This window comes from Abrus precatorius, unplaced genomic scaffold (assembly GCF_003935025.1).
Source record: "Abrus precatorius isolate BTA unplaced genomic scaffold, Abrus_2018 Scaffold2, whole genome shotgun sequence".
NCBI lineage: Eukaryota > Viridiplantae > Streptophyta > Magnoliopsida > Fabales > Fabaceae > Abrus > Abrus precatorius.
Genome location: NW_020874362.1, coordinates 7,160,000 through 7,175,232, shown reverse-complemented (window position 1 = coordinate 7,175,232; position 15,233 = coordinate 7,160,000). Strand labels below are relative to the sequence as shown.

Sequence of the window (15,233 nt, the reverse complement as noted above, 5' to 3'; positions counted from 1 at the left end):
TCGTAAGGGAACCGTTTTTACATCTTGACTTTAGCTTTCGGATACACATCTGATCTCGTCTTTCTTGCACGGGATCCTTGGCACATGCTTGGTGACACTTGGAGCTTCAAGCGATCGTACTTGAAGATCAGGAACACATCTCACACTCTAGTTTACTATTTCTTTTGATTATGGCTTTATTTATGATTGTTTTAGTTCTTTTCTTTAGCATGAGTAACTAAGTCCATAGCTAGGATTATGAGAACTATTGTTCATGAATTTATGAAATTTTGATGTTTGAATCTAAATTTGATTTCCGTTTTGTGGTTAGATTTTATCCTATTGTGCTTCTTTCTTAATCCTAATTAATTATATCGTCAGGCGACCGTATCTTGGTTAATTAATAGATCTATAGGGTAAAATGAGACAAAGGATTAGGTGGACCAAACTAATCTTTCTCTTCTAATCGTTATTAAATTACCAAGTTTGTAGGCTCCTAAAGCTTTCTTAAATTAATGTCTTGCATGACCATTGGGGATGTTAATTCAGAGAAAAGAATATTAATATTGCATGACCATTGGGTATTGATAGTATTCGTATGAATGACCGGTAATCACAAGAAAAATGAATTTAGAGTTAAATAGAGAAATAACATAAAAGATTGAATGAGAAAACTCATATGCCCTATGTTCCTCTCCAATAAGTTTAACCACGACTTGCATTGTATTCCTTACTCTTAGTTTTATAATTGATTTTATAAATTATTATTTTTAATTAATTTCGTATCTTTGAAGCTTAAACAATTGAATTAAGAAATTCTTAGTAATTGAAAATCAATCTTTGTGGGACGATATTTCGAGAACTTAATTTAAGAATACTTTATTACTTCTCGATGGGTACACTTGCCCTCCAAACAAGTTTTTGGCGCCGTTGCCAGGGATTGCTTTTTCAATATTAAGAAAATCTCAAATTTAATTGATTTAAACAATATTTGTTTTATTTTATTTTGTTTTGTTTATTGTTAAATTTTTTTTTTATAATTTTCGTATTTTTTTTATTTCACAATTTCTTTTAATGTATGCTCACTCGTTCTAAGTGTTCTACAACTTGTTTATTTGATCCAGAGATTGAGAGAACAACGCGTAGACAAAGAAAAGAAGTGAGAGAGCAAAGAATGGCAGATATGTTGGGAAAGTACTTTCCTCTATCAAGGTCCTCTAAGCTTATGACGGAGATATGTTGCTTCCAACAACATGAATTAGAATCCTTATTCGAGGCATGAGAGCGATATGGAGAGCTGTTGAGGAAATGTCCTCATCATGATTTTTCAACTTGGAGGCAGGTACAAATCTTTTACAGTGGCCTGTCAATCACTACCAGGGCTACAATTGATGCCGCAGCAGGAGGGTCCCTCATAAGAAAAGATCCAAATGATGCATACAAACTAATAGATGAGATGACATCTTCTAGCTTTCAGTAGCACACTGCTGACTCTTACGACATCAAGAGGAAAGAGACCGCTCCAGTCTACCAAGTAGAGAGCAGTAGCCCACTAATGAACCAAATGTCAACTCTTGCAAAGCAACTATAATCTTTAATGAAGGCTCAAGACCAACCTGTAAGAGCTCCTACAAGCCCATAATCTAAGCAAGAGGAGGCAAATTTCATGGGCAATTACAGTTCAAAGTGGAGGAGTAATCCTCCTAACTCTTGGGAGAATGACTTTGAAAGTCAAAATTCAAGTGTTTATCGCCCTCCTCATATGCAAAGTCAGGGAGCAAGACCTGAAAGAAAAGAAGCCCCTTGATCTCAGTCCAACTTTCAAAAACAGATGATGCAATATGTGCATTACTTTGATAAAAGGATGTCAGAGCTTGAATCCAAGTTGGACCAATATATTGAGAGAACTGATAAGAGGTTTGCAGAGGTTAAATCTGAAATACAAGCCAACTCTTCTAAGATGAGTGCACAATTGGAGCAAATTACGAACCTCCTGAGTCAAAGAGTGATCGAAACACTGCCATCTCAGCCAGAACCTAATTCAAGGAAGCAATGCAATGCCATCACCCTTAGAAATGGAAAGAAATTACAAGAATCGCAGAACAGAGGCACATGCATGCCTATGTTTGTTGAGAAGCACGCTCATGCTTATTTTACATGTACGCCTGTGCTTACTGATAAGCACGCCCCTACTACAATAGAAGCACGACAGTGCTTATACAAGCACGCCCATGACAGTGATCAAAGCACGGCCGTGCATCACTTTGAGCAAGACTGTGCTTCAAGTGAGTTGAAAAGGAAAAGAAGGAAGAGTCTCTTGTTCAACCAAGGCCCTATGAGCCTAAGATACCTTTCCCACAGCGGCTGCAAGGTCACCCTCCTTATGATGAAGAGTTCCATAAGTTCTTAGACTTATTGGGCAAAGTGCACATCAATATGCCTTTCATTGATGCTATCTCCAAAATGTCCAAATATGCTAAATTTTTAGAGGAGATTTTGACCAATAAAAGAAAGTTGAAAGCACATGAAACTATGAAGCTCACCTAGAAGTGCTCAGCTATAGTCCTTCAAAAGCTTCCACCTAAGCTTAAGGACCCAGGGAGTTTTACTATTCCTTGCACAATTGGAAAAACTCATATTGATAAGGCTTTATGTGATTTAGGAGAAAGTATTAATCTTATGCCTTATTCTGTTTTCAGGAAGCTTGGAATGCATAAACCTAAGCCGACTTTCATGTCACTTCAGCTGGCAGATAGGTCGATCATATACCCCAAAGGCATAATGGAGAACGTACTGGTAAAAGTTGGGGAGTTTATATTTCCTGCTGACTTTGTGGTACTTGACATAGAGGAAGATGATGATGTCCCCATCATACTAGGGAGACTGTTCTTGGCCACTGCTAGGGCCATCATAGACGTACAAGAAAGGAAGCTCACACTGAGGCTAGATGATGAGGAAGTTGTATTTCAAGTTTTCAATTCTTTCAAATACCCTTCTAGCCAAGAGTCTTGTCACTTTGTGAGCACTATGGATGTTGCTTCTCCTCCTCCAATTTATGTGAAGCATGGAACCACAAGAAGAAGGTCAAGGAGGAAGCAATATAAGAAGAAGAAAAGACAAAAGCTTACGCCATCCATTAATAAGCCTTCTAATTCGAAGTTTAAATTTTCTTCTCTTTATTCTAATCCTCATCTTATGAATAATTTTTCTGATGTAATAGGTGTTAGAGAGACAAAGATGCTGGAGAGACAATTGCATATCAAGGGAGTCACCTCTGAGACTCATACCTTCTTCCCACTATGATTTAATAGAAACGTCAGGCTCGTGACGTTAAACAAGCGCTCCTAGGAAGCAACCTGTGTCTTTTTATTTTATTTAAATTTTATTTCTTTTTGTTTATTTTAATTTTGTTATTATTATTTTATTTTTAGAATAAAGAATAAGCATATTGAAAGATTGCAAAAACAGAGTTGATTATTCCCACACTTTTGAGCTTTGATTTGGAAGCACGCCCGTGTTTATCCCATACACAGCCGTGCATTCAGTCATAGCTATGAGAGAAAGCTTTACATCATCAGCATGGGCGTGTTCAAGATTTCAGCATGACCGTGCTCCCTCACCCAAAGCCGTCACGCCAAGAATTATCAGGGAACCTCTTTCCTTTTTATTCAATTGCCCTATTTGCATGCTTTTAAGTTAATTGTTTTTAAACATTGAGGACAATATTTTGCTTTAAGTATGTGGGAGTAGTTCCTAATTATATGATTGTTATTCCATGTTATTGAGTAAAGTGCCTATGCTATTTTTTATGATAATTTAAAACTTTTTCCCTTATGGAACCCAATTTTTCTAGATAAAAGAGCATGTTGAGTGATTATTATTGGCATTATACTTTTATTTGGAAACTAATAATTAGCTAAGTTTCTTACTTTTATGCTCTACATTAAATTTTAACCTACAGATGTGAGTTTTGAGCCTTAAAAGGAATTTTTATCTTAATTTAATTAATTGTACCCCTTTCCTTATTGTTTTGTGTGATTATCTCCTTAAGATTTGTGCTCTAGAACCTGACTTGAAACTGACTTAAGACTTCTCTTTTTAATTGCATGTTTTTAATATAATTGAAGCATAATAGGATTTTTATTCTTGGCCTTCAGCATGTTTGAAATACAACTAGTTGCCCACTTTGAACTTTATTGATTTTCTTGGTCCCTTACATTAAATTTATAAAATATTTTGATGACCTTGAGTTTATGAATGGAGCAATTGAGTTGTTGAATTGTTTGATTAATTCTCCTCTATATCTCTCATATGCAAAAAGAAAGAGAGAAATTATGAAAAAGAAAATGGAAAAAATAGAAAAAAAAGAAAAGAAAAGAAAAGAAAAAAAAAGGGTTATATATGATTGAAAGGAGAGAGGAGTAAAGATACTATTCATATACAAAAATATAAAAATTACTCTAAGAGCTTCATTTGTAAACTTAGGGGATGTTTATAATTTTTATAATTTATTACCCCTTTGTATATCCTCTTTCTTTCATTTATCTCACCTCAAATTATTATAACCCCTTAGCCACATTATAACCTGAAAAAGACCTCGTGATTTTTATTTGCATTTAATTTATTTAGTGGAGAGTCGGTTCATAGTCAAGCCTATGGTAGTACACTCTTCTTTAGGAGAAATGAGTGATATCTTATTTTGTCTCTTAGTGAGAGAGGAGAGTAGAGTACCTCAGTTTGATGTTTTAGTGAAAAGTATGGAAATAAATTCTAATTGAGAATCCTTTTGATTGCTTATGCTCAGTAATATTACTCTTGTTGCTCTCTTTATCTCCCCATCTCGGGTTCCTTGTGTGGTATTATGTTTTAAGTTATGATGTTACTCTTAACCAGCACTTTGCTTGAGGACAAGCAAACAGATAAGTATGGGAGAGTTGATAAGTCTGTAATTAGGCTCTCTTTTACAGCCCATATATTGATATTTGACCTTTATTTTATTTGAATTTTACACTAATTTATATATAAATTGTGCAGTTTGGTATAAAGAGGTCGCAAGTGGATTTTGGGTGCATTCTGGGTCCAAATTGATGAAAGATTAGAGTTTCGCAGCAGTTAGCATGCCAGACTCATTCAATAAGCACGAGGGTGCTTCGAGCCCATGCACGGTCGTGCTTATCTGTGGAAAGCCCAATTATGAAAAGGTTTTAGGGTTTTCAAATCTTATAAAAGTGAAGATCTCAAGCATCGTAAGGGAACCGTTTTTACATCTTGACTTTAGCTTGCACGGGTCCTTGGCACATGCTTGGCGACACTTGGAGCTTCAAGCGATCGTACTTGAAGACCAGAAACACATCTCACACTCTAGTTTGCTATTTCTTTTGATTATGGCTTTGTTTATGATTGTTTTAGTTCTTTTCTTTAGCATGAGTAATTAAGTCCATAGCTAGGGCTATGAGAACTGTTGTTCATGAATTTATGAAATTTTGATGTTTGAATCTAAATTTGATTTCCATTTTGTGGTTAGATTTTATCCTATCGCGCTTCTTTCTTAATCCTAATTAATTATATCGTTAGGCGACTATACCTCGGTTAATTAATAGATCTATAGGGTAAAACGAAACAAAGGATTAGGTGGACCAAATCAATCTTTCTCTTCTAATCGTTATTCAATTAACAAGTTCTTAGGCTCCTAAAGCTTTCTTAAATTAATGTCTTGCATGACCATTGGGGATGTTAATTTAGAGAAAAGAATATTAATATTCCATGACCATTGAGTATTAATAGTATTCGTATGAATTATTGGTAATCACAAGGAAATCGAATTTAGAGTTAAATAGAGAAATAACATAAAGGATTGAATGAGAAAAATCATATGCTCTAGGTTCCTCTCCGATAAGTTTAACCACGACGTGCATTGTATTCATTACTCTTAGTTTTATAATTGATTTTATAAATTCTTGTTTTTAATTAATTTCGTGTCTTTGAAGTTTAAACAATTGAATTAAGAAATTCTTAGTAATTAAAAAACAATTATTGTGAAAAAATATTTCAAAAACTTAATTTAAGCACTTTTTATTACTTCTCAATAGGTACACTTGCCCTCCGAACATTCAACATATTAGAAACATTTATTTTGTATTTGTAAATTAATGTGACAAAATGCAAATAAATCTTTAGATATTAGGATAAGAACCTCTTCATATGTTGAACACTTACACTTTATATCTCAAAAATTGTCATTAGTACTACATACAAGTTATATCCTATTAAAAAGATATCAACAAATACATTGTCTCAATTAAAGTTATAATTTCTTTTAATTAAAGTTTATTTCATTGTAATTATTTCTTAATATTTTTTATTTACTTTTTAATATTTCATTACAATTGTTCTTTTTCTTTTTTTCTACTTTTTAATATTTCACTGTATTTTTTTTTTTTGCTAAAAAAATTTCACAGTAAACACATTCTTAACTGTTTTACACGACAAAAACTAAATCAATGTCTCTTATTCTTAGCAATCAATGCTTAACTTCTACTCCAAGGCAATGAAGGAGCCCTTTTATGTTATTGACAATACAAGCATATAAACGTGCCGAGTGGACTCCGATTCTAAACCTACTTGATGGCGCAAGGCAAATAATCTCCCTAATTCCTCATTCCCATGCAAGCTTGAAAAAACCATTCAAGAGAGCCAGAAATTCAGCTTGAAGATTCGAGACAAATAAAAATAAAAAATAAAAAAACACCGACCAGCCATTTTCCCACGTCATTCCTTACAAAACCAACAATCCTGACCTCCGAAGATTACCCAGAGACCTTCAGTCAACATTGAACTTATAATAAACATTAAGAAGAGGGTGATCTGCTGCCAGGAATGAGACTTTTACTCCACAGACTCAAGTCAAATCTTCAACTAACAGTTTAACTTTCGAACTATCAAGTTAAATTCAAGCCAATTGGCTGCATAATGATGATGATGATGAAAGAATTATCTATTTTATGAAACTTTCTAATGTGTTCGAAGTATATAAAAAACTATCCGGCATTTGAAAATAATACTTTCTCTAAGAAGAGAAGATCAAATAACAAGTTTTGTGAACTTTGCCACGAAGAGTCCACTAGTTTGTGATGTTAAGGCGTCAAACCGGCATGTTTTTTGTATAAGACCACCTTTGCAAGGCCAATTTCTAGCAGCATCTATCTCCATCAACTCTGTAGATTGAAATAAAAGTTGTAAAATATAAGAGGAACAAACATCAGTAGGACATGTACGTCATGTTAACTCAATTGGCATGAAGCAAATACCATGTATATATGATCCAAGGAGTATCACTACTAAAAACTATGTTATACAAGTTAACAATGCATCTGGCTGGTGCTGGTGGATACGCTTTTGGCTTCCACTTCCAATTTTCACTAATAATTACAAAAATGCTACATAGTTTTCTTTTCTTTTTTTTTCCCTCATTTTTAAGATTTGTATAAGAAATAATAAAGACAATATTCCATTGTTTTCATCATTTCTTGTGCTGATTTTTTGAAACAAGTAATAAGTAGAAACAAGGTGACAATTTTGTAATAATTAATACAAAAAATTAAAAGAGAAAACATTTTCACAAACCAAACACATCTTAAGTTAAATAGTATTAGTCTGTTACCGGGCTACATCACAAACTTTCGCAAGTTAATGGCGTCCACCAAAATAAGAAAGAAAGTGCAAGATGTCATTGTAGGTCAACCAGACAAAGTTGAAAATTTAGTAATATGTGACAATTTCCCATTCAGCTTGAGCTTTTTCGTCTCCAAAAAGAACAAGGTTAAAAGGTTTGAGGATAGAGGTAATAAGCATCTAAGAATGGGGAATTTCTACAAGAGAAGCACAAAACATTTGATAGGAAACAAGCACTGTAAAACGGCTAATCATATTCCTGAATGGATAATCAATTATAAACATGGTCAAAAAGACATAGTCGACAATTCAGACATAATTTTTGCACTGGAAATAAATTGAATCAGGAAGATCCTACCAGCAGTTCCATTTTCCTTCAAGAACTGTTCCACTACATCTTCATTCTGAGCAACAGTTAAGCTAATAACAAGGTGTTTGTTAGAAAAAATGACATGACAAAAATGATAGGGTGTCTTTGTTTTGACTGCAATAAAAAGAACCAAATAAAGTAAATAGTACCTGCAAGTGCTGTAGATGAGTGATCCTCCAACTTTTAGTAGTCTGAAACCATTGTTGAGAAGATTCAACTGTAGCCAGAAGCAGACACAAAAGGTATATGCGTTAAAGTGATATTGCAGACTACTAGCAAGCATGCACAAATTATGCTGAAAATGGCAATAGGAGAACAATCTCCAGTATCTTGTTAAGAAATCTCATGTTTCATTTCTCTTTTGCGTATAAATAAGGCAAAACATTTAACTAGGTAAACATGAAACTGAAATCCCCGTTGCATAAAATGAGATTTGTCATATTTGCAAGTACAGGTTTAAAATCCAAAAACTCTTATCATGATGCTTTTATTAATGACTGAAGATCATTTAGTCCAGGCCATACAATGCTTCCTGCATAACATACTAAAATCTAACAAGTAGCTTTGAAATGAAGTCTTCCGTCATACTCAATTAGTGACCCATGAGTAAATATTCCTTATCATCTCCAATTCCCTATTTTTTTGAGGAGGTCTAAAGGTAATGCACAGGGAGTTGTCTTGTTTCATCATCTTAACCACCCAAAGGTATCTTCAAGATGTCAACCTATTAGTTATACATGTGCCTTCATGATTGCTCACTTAAGCACTTAAATTTTCAAACTTGTTTTAGGCAAAACACTCTGTGCAAAAGGAGGAAAAGCATACAAATTTCAGAATTTGGCACCACCAACACACTCAATAATCCTGCACTATCTCATCAATCACCAATTTGTGCTAATTCTTCTTGGATGGGGTTATGTGCCAGAATGTGTGTGAGAGAGGAAAGAACTGAAGATGATAATTCCCGTTAAATTTTCTACAATAATAGAGGATACATATTAATGAATCAAGGGTATAATGAGTCACTTACCTGAAGAACATGTAAGTTATCAGTCCTCTCAGCATCTAGTAGACGATGTTGAAGAGTTCCCCAGCCCCAATGTTCAAACTTTTGAATATGTTTAACTGAACCATCATGAGTGCACTCTGCATCCACAAGGACCTGCATCAAATCCCAATAGATAATCAAATTTTCAGGGTAGAAGAAAGCAAAGAACCGTGCAAGATAAGTTTAAAAGAATGTAGTAAGTTACTTTGTCATAGCCATGGTTTGCAATCTCATTGTCAGATAGAGTCCTGTACAATTCTCCTTTCGTAAGACCAACAACTCCAGAATGTTGTCCATAATATATGAGTTCAGGAGGCTGAGATCTAGACACAAACTGTGTAGTAACACTCTTTTTTGCCCTCTTCCTCTCTTTCCATGGTCTTCTAGATGTCCACTCCTTGAACACATCCCCTCTTTCTTCAAATCCAGACTCACCTGTTTGATACTTGATAGAATGAACACATTTCAAAAATAAGCAATAGCAATTTATAATGTAATATTAAATTTGCAGTATTGCATTCCAGAATTGACCATCTCTTTAACAAGTTAAACTTCAATTACATGATTTATGGTAAGAATGGAATCCGCAAGGAATAACTGAAAATGTTGTTCCATCGGCAACAAAAAGCCGGCACCGATCACCAAGTGTATATTTCTGCAGCATTGTTCTACATGCTGCCAAACGATGCCTTGCAACATCTACTCCAGTTACAGAGCCTGAATCGCCAAGAAGGTCTAGTATCATACAAAGCTTAGCACCTGAAAAAAAAACTGAACAATTACCATTACAGTTGACAAATTGTTACTTCAGCAAATAGAAAATTATATAAAAAATTGCTCTTTCAACTAAAAACAACATCCTGGACAAAAAATATTCGTAAAATCGTCATTAAAACTTAACAATTTTATAAATCTTCCCAAAACAAAGAAATATTAATCTCAAAAACGGTTATTCTTTTAACAATAGTTATAAACAATAAAAGGACAGAGCATATAAGCCTAATTTGGCAAGCAAAGAAATATCTACCAGGAGCCGCACAAAGGTCCAGGACATGATCTCCTGGTGATATGTTCAAAGCAATAACAGCAGCTCCAGAAGATGCATCAATTCCATATATCTGATACAACCCAACCAAACATAAAAAGAAGAAAGCTAAGTTTTAAATAAGCTGCACTGCAAAACACAAATAAAATGGCATTCACCTTCGGAAAGGTTAAAATACAAATCTTGCTCCTTTATTTGACACTCATTTACGAATTAATATCAATACCTAAATAACGTAGGTGTTGGTTCCTATGCAAGTGTTTCGTTATGTTTTGGTTACAAGGACAAAAACTTAAAGTTTTTAACGTCCAGGGACTAAGTCGGAATTCCACGAGTAGCCCCAACGTGTATTTTACCCGAAAGATTATTACACCAATTTGGTTCTCAAATCATACATTTTGACATCAAAATAACCCAAATTTATCGAAACTGAACCGAACTACTTCGCTAAGAGTCCTTTCTCACTCACCTTTCCTTCTCGGTATGCCCTGGAGCCAGCAATTTGAACATGAGCAGGAAGAGAGTAAAACCCCGGTAACCATTCCAATTTTTGAAGCTTGCATTTAACCTCTGCTTCAACCTCTTCAATACAAGTTTCGCAACCGGGTTTCAACCTTTCCACATCGAAAAAAATGTACCAAATTCAGAAGCGAGAAGCAAAGGAGGCGAAGGGTAGAGAAAGAGTGAAAATAGGGATTACCGAATGTATCGTGGGGTAGAATCAATTGAAGTATAAATGGATGGATCGAGCCCGTTGGCCTCTAAGAAGTGAAGGAAAGCTTCTGGAAGTGGCACCTTTGCAGCGTATTCCATTAATTCCTCAATCAGCTTCGGCCGTGGGAAGAGAGTAAATGCTTATTCGTCTTGCTCTTTGGGTCGTCGTCAACAATCAATTACTTGGGTGAGTTTCATGTTAGTCCTTAAAAATTCCATGGCTCGTGCATTTTAGTTTTAGGTTTTAAAGATTTGATAAATTCTAAGGTGCCTGTACTTCCTCTGATAATTTTATATTTTAAGATTTATTAAATATTTATTTGTTCATTAATCTTTTTAGATTTTACCTAATTATTATAGTTAACTGATATTTTAATTTGAAATTTGAAACCTTTCTATCACTATGTTGGAGGTTATCTAAATAAGCATCGCAAGCTCTTTAAGCTTTATATTTACAAGTAAATGTACACGTTTCTCCCTTCAATTTGTGTGCTAAATAATTAATTCTTAATATTTTTAAAATATTATATTAGTCCTTAATGCTAATTATCATCAATAATATTAGTATGCCCTTATCAATATAAATTTTAAAATTTTTAAAAATTGTATTAATATTTAACAATAATTATTATGAATCATATTAATCTTTGTTGTTGAGTAATATTAAAAAGTAGAGTGATGAGTTAGACATATTAAATAGTCTATACCTAAAAGAATAAAATGACGTTAAATCTTTTATCGTCTCTTTCACAAGATGTTATAGTGTCTAACTCACTATAAACATTATTCATTCTCTTTTTCACATCAATGGCTCCACCTTCAACCTCAACAAAAATTGTTAGTTCTAGTAATTGGTTGTCTACACCATAAACTCCTTCCTATGCTCCCACAATTCCTCAATTTTTTCAAATAAATGTTCTCTCCTTCACCAAATCTTCAATTTTCTTTCTCTCTCATCGAAGTCCTATTATCTCTCACCAATGGCCTTCATTCTACGCCCTCATCCATCGACTAGTTTGGATGTCTAAATTCTGCCTCCACCTCTCTTCCTATTCGAAATACCACAACGTTCTATACTAATACACTCTCAATAGCTACATGAATTTCATTCACAAAAAGCAATTGGAGGCAAAGGAGGTAGAGAAAGAGAAGATTTGCAAAGAGTGTGAAGAGTTGAAGAAGAGGATGGAGCTTTAAATGTTCAATGCAAGGAAAGTGGAGGGGATAATGGGTCAGAATAGTTCCACAATACAATTGTGTATTGTAGATCAACATTGTTAAGTGTTTAAAGATGAAAAATGGTGTTTTGCAGTAAAAAATCCCAATTGAAAAGGATAAACAGTATGACATTGTTTTGACCTCTTAGATATAGACATATGTGTTATTTAATGTATTAACTCGTCCCTTCATTACCTATTTTTAAAGTTAATAATAAAGATTAATATGATTGATAATAGTTAATATTAAGGATTAATATGATATTTTAAAAATCGTATGAACTAAATTGATGGGTGCATGCAAATTGAAGGATAAAAGTTGATATTTTTTTTCCTATATTTATAGGAATGACAAATGAAATTATGTCTATCACTTTCTAAACTAAACTACAATACTCATGTTTTGAAAGTATAATTTCCTTTTGATTGCACTTCAACTTGCTTAATTATTTGACAAAGGAAATGACATTCCTTGGGTAATAGCAATATATTTCAATTTTGAAATTATCTCAAGTATCAAATAACAAGCATTAATATCATTTGATAATTGTAGTAAATCTAAGCCATTAATTATTTTATACTTCTGTCCAATGATAAAATATTGCTAACTCATAATGTATCATCTAATCCATAACTCATTGTAGACATAACTTATTGGTCCACATAAGAGCCTATCAAAATCATCAACACGAATGCACTTAAAATTTTTTTTGTTAGTTTTCAATTTTATAAAAATTTATTTACTTTATTTTTTTCATTATTTTAGGTTTAAAAAAATGTAAAATGAATTTCATTTTAGAAAATTAAAAGTTAATAAAAAATTTAAAATCTCAAAGACTATAAAATGTAAGATAAATGTAATGACAAAGACCAGAATATATTTAGCCAAGTTAAATTATGATCACTCAAAAATTCATTAATTTATTATTTAATTAGTAACTTTTTGTGTACTACATGAATATTATTAAATTAAAATAATATTTTAATAAATAATTTAAATATATTGTATGATTATTTTTATATTAAATAAATTTATATATTTTTAAATTATAATTATTGATAATAAATATGTTATTATATTTTAAAAATTAAAAATAAACTATGCATATTCTAAAATTTAAATTAAAAATAGTGTATAATATAAAAAAATCACTTGACGTGATAAAAAAAAAAAACTATTCTTTAAGAATGTCTCCATTTCATAACACTTTTAAAAGCATTTTAATTTAAAATACTCTTAAAATTATTTTAATTTAAAAACTAGTATTCGTAAATTATATATATGATTAATAATTTTAAATGAGTCTTTCAAAATATATATTCTTATTGAATAATTCTTTTACAAAATTTATTTTCACTTTAATCTCTTTAAATATTTTAAAATGTGATTTAATCATCCCAAATATTGCAAGTTTTCCATTTAATCTTCATAGTAGCATGAATTTTTCATTTTATCCCTTTGAAATTAAAGGTTAAATAAAAAATCATAATATTTAAAAGGATCAAATAGAAAAAATTATTCAAAATAAAAAACAGAAAATTTATTTGAAAAAAATAAATTAAAAAATTAAATAAAAATATGAATATTAAAAGGAGCAAAAACTTAATTAAATTAGTATTTTTTTGACATTGCATAGGCTAAACTTCATATGACATGTTAGGTCTATTTGTCTTTTTATTCTATTGAATACAAGATATGAAAGATCTTTATAAACAAATATATCATATTTATTTTAAGTATGATGATGCGTTTCATAGTTTAACTCTATCAAGATGTCTATTCCTATTCATATTTCTTCACATGATTTATTCTATATCATTTATCCAATTTTAATTAGTCACATTGTTACAAGGGATGTTTGATGACATGAAAACATAAAGCTTTTCATGTAGGAATTATAATGACTTTAAGTTAAATGAACATATATATCACTTTCAGTTTTTGAGTGATGCAACTTTTTTGTTTTCAATTACTAGTAGCATTCTTCTTTCATTTAATTTTATTTTATATCACTAACATCAAACTTAAGTACTGGTATGTTAGAATAGGTAAATCAAAACAACCAATGACTTATGCAAAAACGTATAAATTTATTGGACCAAATAAAAAAGAAGCGAACAAAATAAAAGTAAAAGTCAACAAGTGAAAGTTTAATCAATCAATCTCTTTCTCAAGTTTCATATAATAAGATTTTCACTCACAAATCAAAACTACAAAGTGACATTCAAGCAAGGAATGAAGGACTTTAAACCTACATGTTAATGGACAAGTAGAATGGAAGCAATAAAAAAAATACAAAATAAAATTATATAAAAATATAAATTTTTCTTCAAATGTTATCTTTTGAAAAGAGACTAAAATGAAAACATAAAAGATAATTTAATAATAAATTTAAATATTAAAATTATTTTAAATAAATTTTAAATTCTTAAAAATATTAAATATAAATTTTTAAAATTGATCTAAATTACTTATTTCATAGATAATGGATAATCAATTTTGATTGTCCATTCATTTAAAATTATATCAATAATTATTAAGACAAATAGCATGATATTTTCCTATATTACTAAAAACATTCTAATTTTATTGATGAATTCACATTTTGTTAATATTTTATTTTTCTTTTTTATAGATTTTTAATGGAAAAATGAAGTTAGAAAATATAAATACCATAAAAATTTCAATTATGCCATTTATTCCAACTTTCTTGTTTTTGGTTCAATTTACTTTAATTTTGTAATTATCTTTTGCAATTTTACAATTTTACTCACTAAAATAATTGTACAGAAATTTTTGGACAAAATTCAGGGGACTTAAGCTCTTGAGAGAAAATTGAGTGAAAGTAATTATTTTTAGCACCCAAAGTAATCACTACAGCAAGCTGCCCCCAAGAGTCAAGTGAAAGTAATTACCTCCAACAGTGATACTAAACACTACAAAGAGTATTTCAAGAAGAGAAGTTGTGCATAATCACTTTCACTAAAAATAGTGATTACGCGTAGCTTGTTTATCCAACAAAGCTGCACGTATTTACTTTCGCTAATCATAGTAGTTACACGCACTGCGCGTAATCACTTTTGTGAAAGTGAACACTATGAAGAAGAAAAAGTGTATAGAGTTGCGCGTAAACACTATTAATAGTCAAAGTAATCACTCTAGGAAATGTTATCTTTACTGTAAATAAA

General features: G+C 31.6%; 1 protein-coding gene and 1 non-coding gene across 6 annotated transcripts; both read right to left on the bottom strand.

Annotated features, from left to right (window-relative positions):
• Positions 1-1,198: 1,198 nt before the first annotated feature.
• Positions 1,199-1,305, bottom strand: LOC113860357. The gene has a single exon (XR_003503810.1). It is a non-coding gene; the product is annotated as a small nucleolar RNA R71 (small nucleolar RNA).
• Positions 1,306-6,396: 5,091 nt separating this feature from the next.
• Positions 6,397-11,090, bottom strand: LOC113857987 (multisite-specific tRNA:(cytosine-C(5))-methyltransferase trm4b). 5 transcript variants are annotated; one of them, XM_027490357.1, is made up of 9 exons: positions 10,814-11,090; positions 10,583-10,727; positions 10,096-10,186; positions 9,630-9,827; positions 9,274-9,503; positions 9,051-9,182; positions 8,170-8,237; positions 8,009-8,070; positions 6,397-7,193 (listed from the first exon to the last, which is right to left on the bottom strand). In XM_027490357.1, exons 1-9 carry the CDS (start codon positions 10,924-10,926, stop codon positions 7,060-7,062), a joined length of 1,173 nt encoding a protein of 390 aa, XP_027346158.1. In that variant the 5' UTR covers positions 10,927-11,090; the 3' UTR covers positions 6,397-7,059. The 5 variants fall into 5 exon arrangements, with proteins under 5 accessions (XP_027346158.1, XP_027346160.1, XP_027346159.1 ...); XM_027490359.1 differs by having other exon boundaries at positions 6,612-7,193; positions 8,013-8,070; positions 10,814-11,076; XM_027490358.1 differs by having other exon boundaries at positions 6,612-7,193; positions 9,657-9,827; positions 10,814-11,076.
• Positions 11,091-15,233: the final 4,143 nt, after the last annotated feature.

What these genes read in the sequence shown, in the direction of transcription:
- LOC113857987 (XM_027490357.1), bottom strand. Translation starts at nt 10,926, where the DNA reads ATGGAATACGCTGCAAAGGTGCCACTTCCAGAAGCTTTCCTTCACTTC. An exon ending in GGGCATACCGAGAAGGAAAG is followed by an intron (nt 10,187 to 10,582) that starts GTGAGTGAGAAA and finishes GGGTTGTATCAG; the next exon opens with ATATATGGAATTGATGCATC. An exon ending in GAAGGAAAATGGAACTGCTG is followed by an intron (nt 7,194 to 8,008) that starts GTAGGATCTTCC and finishes TTCAATCTACAG; the next exon opens with AGTTGATGGAGATAGATGCT.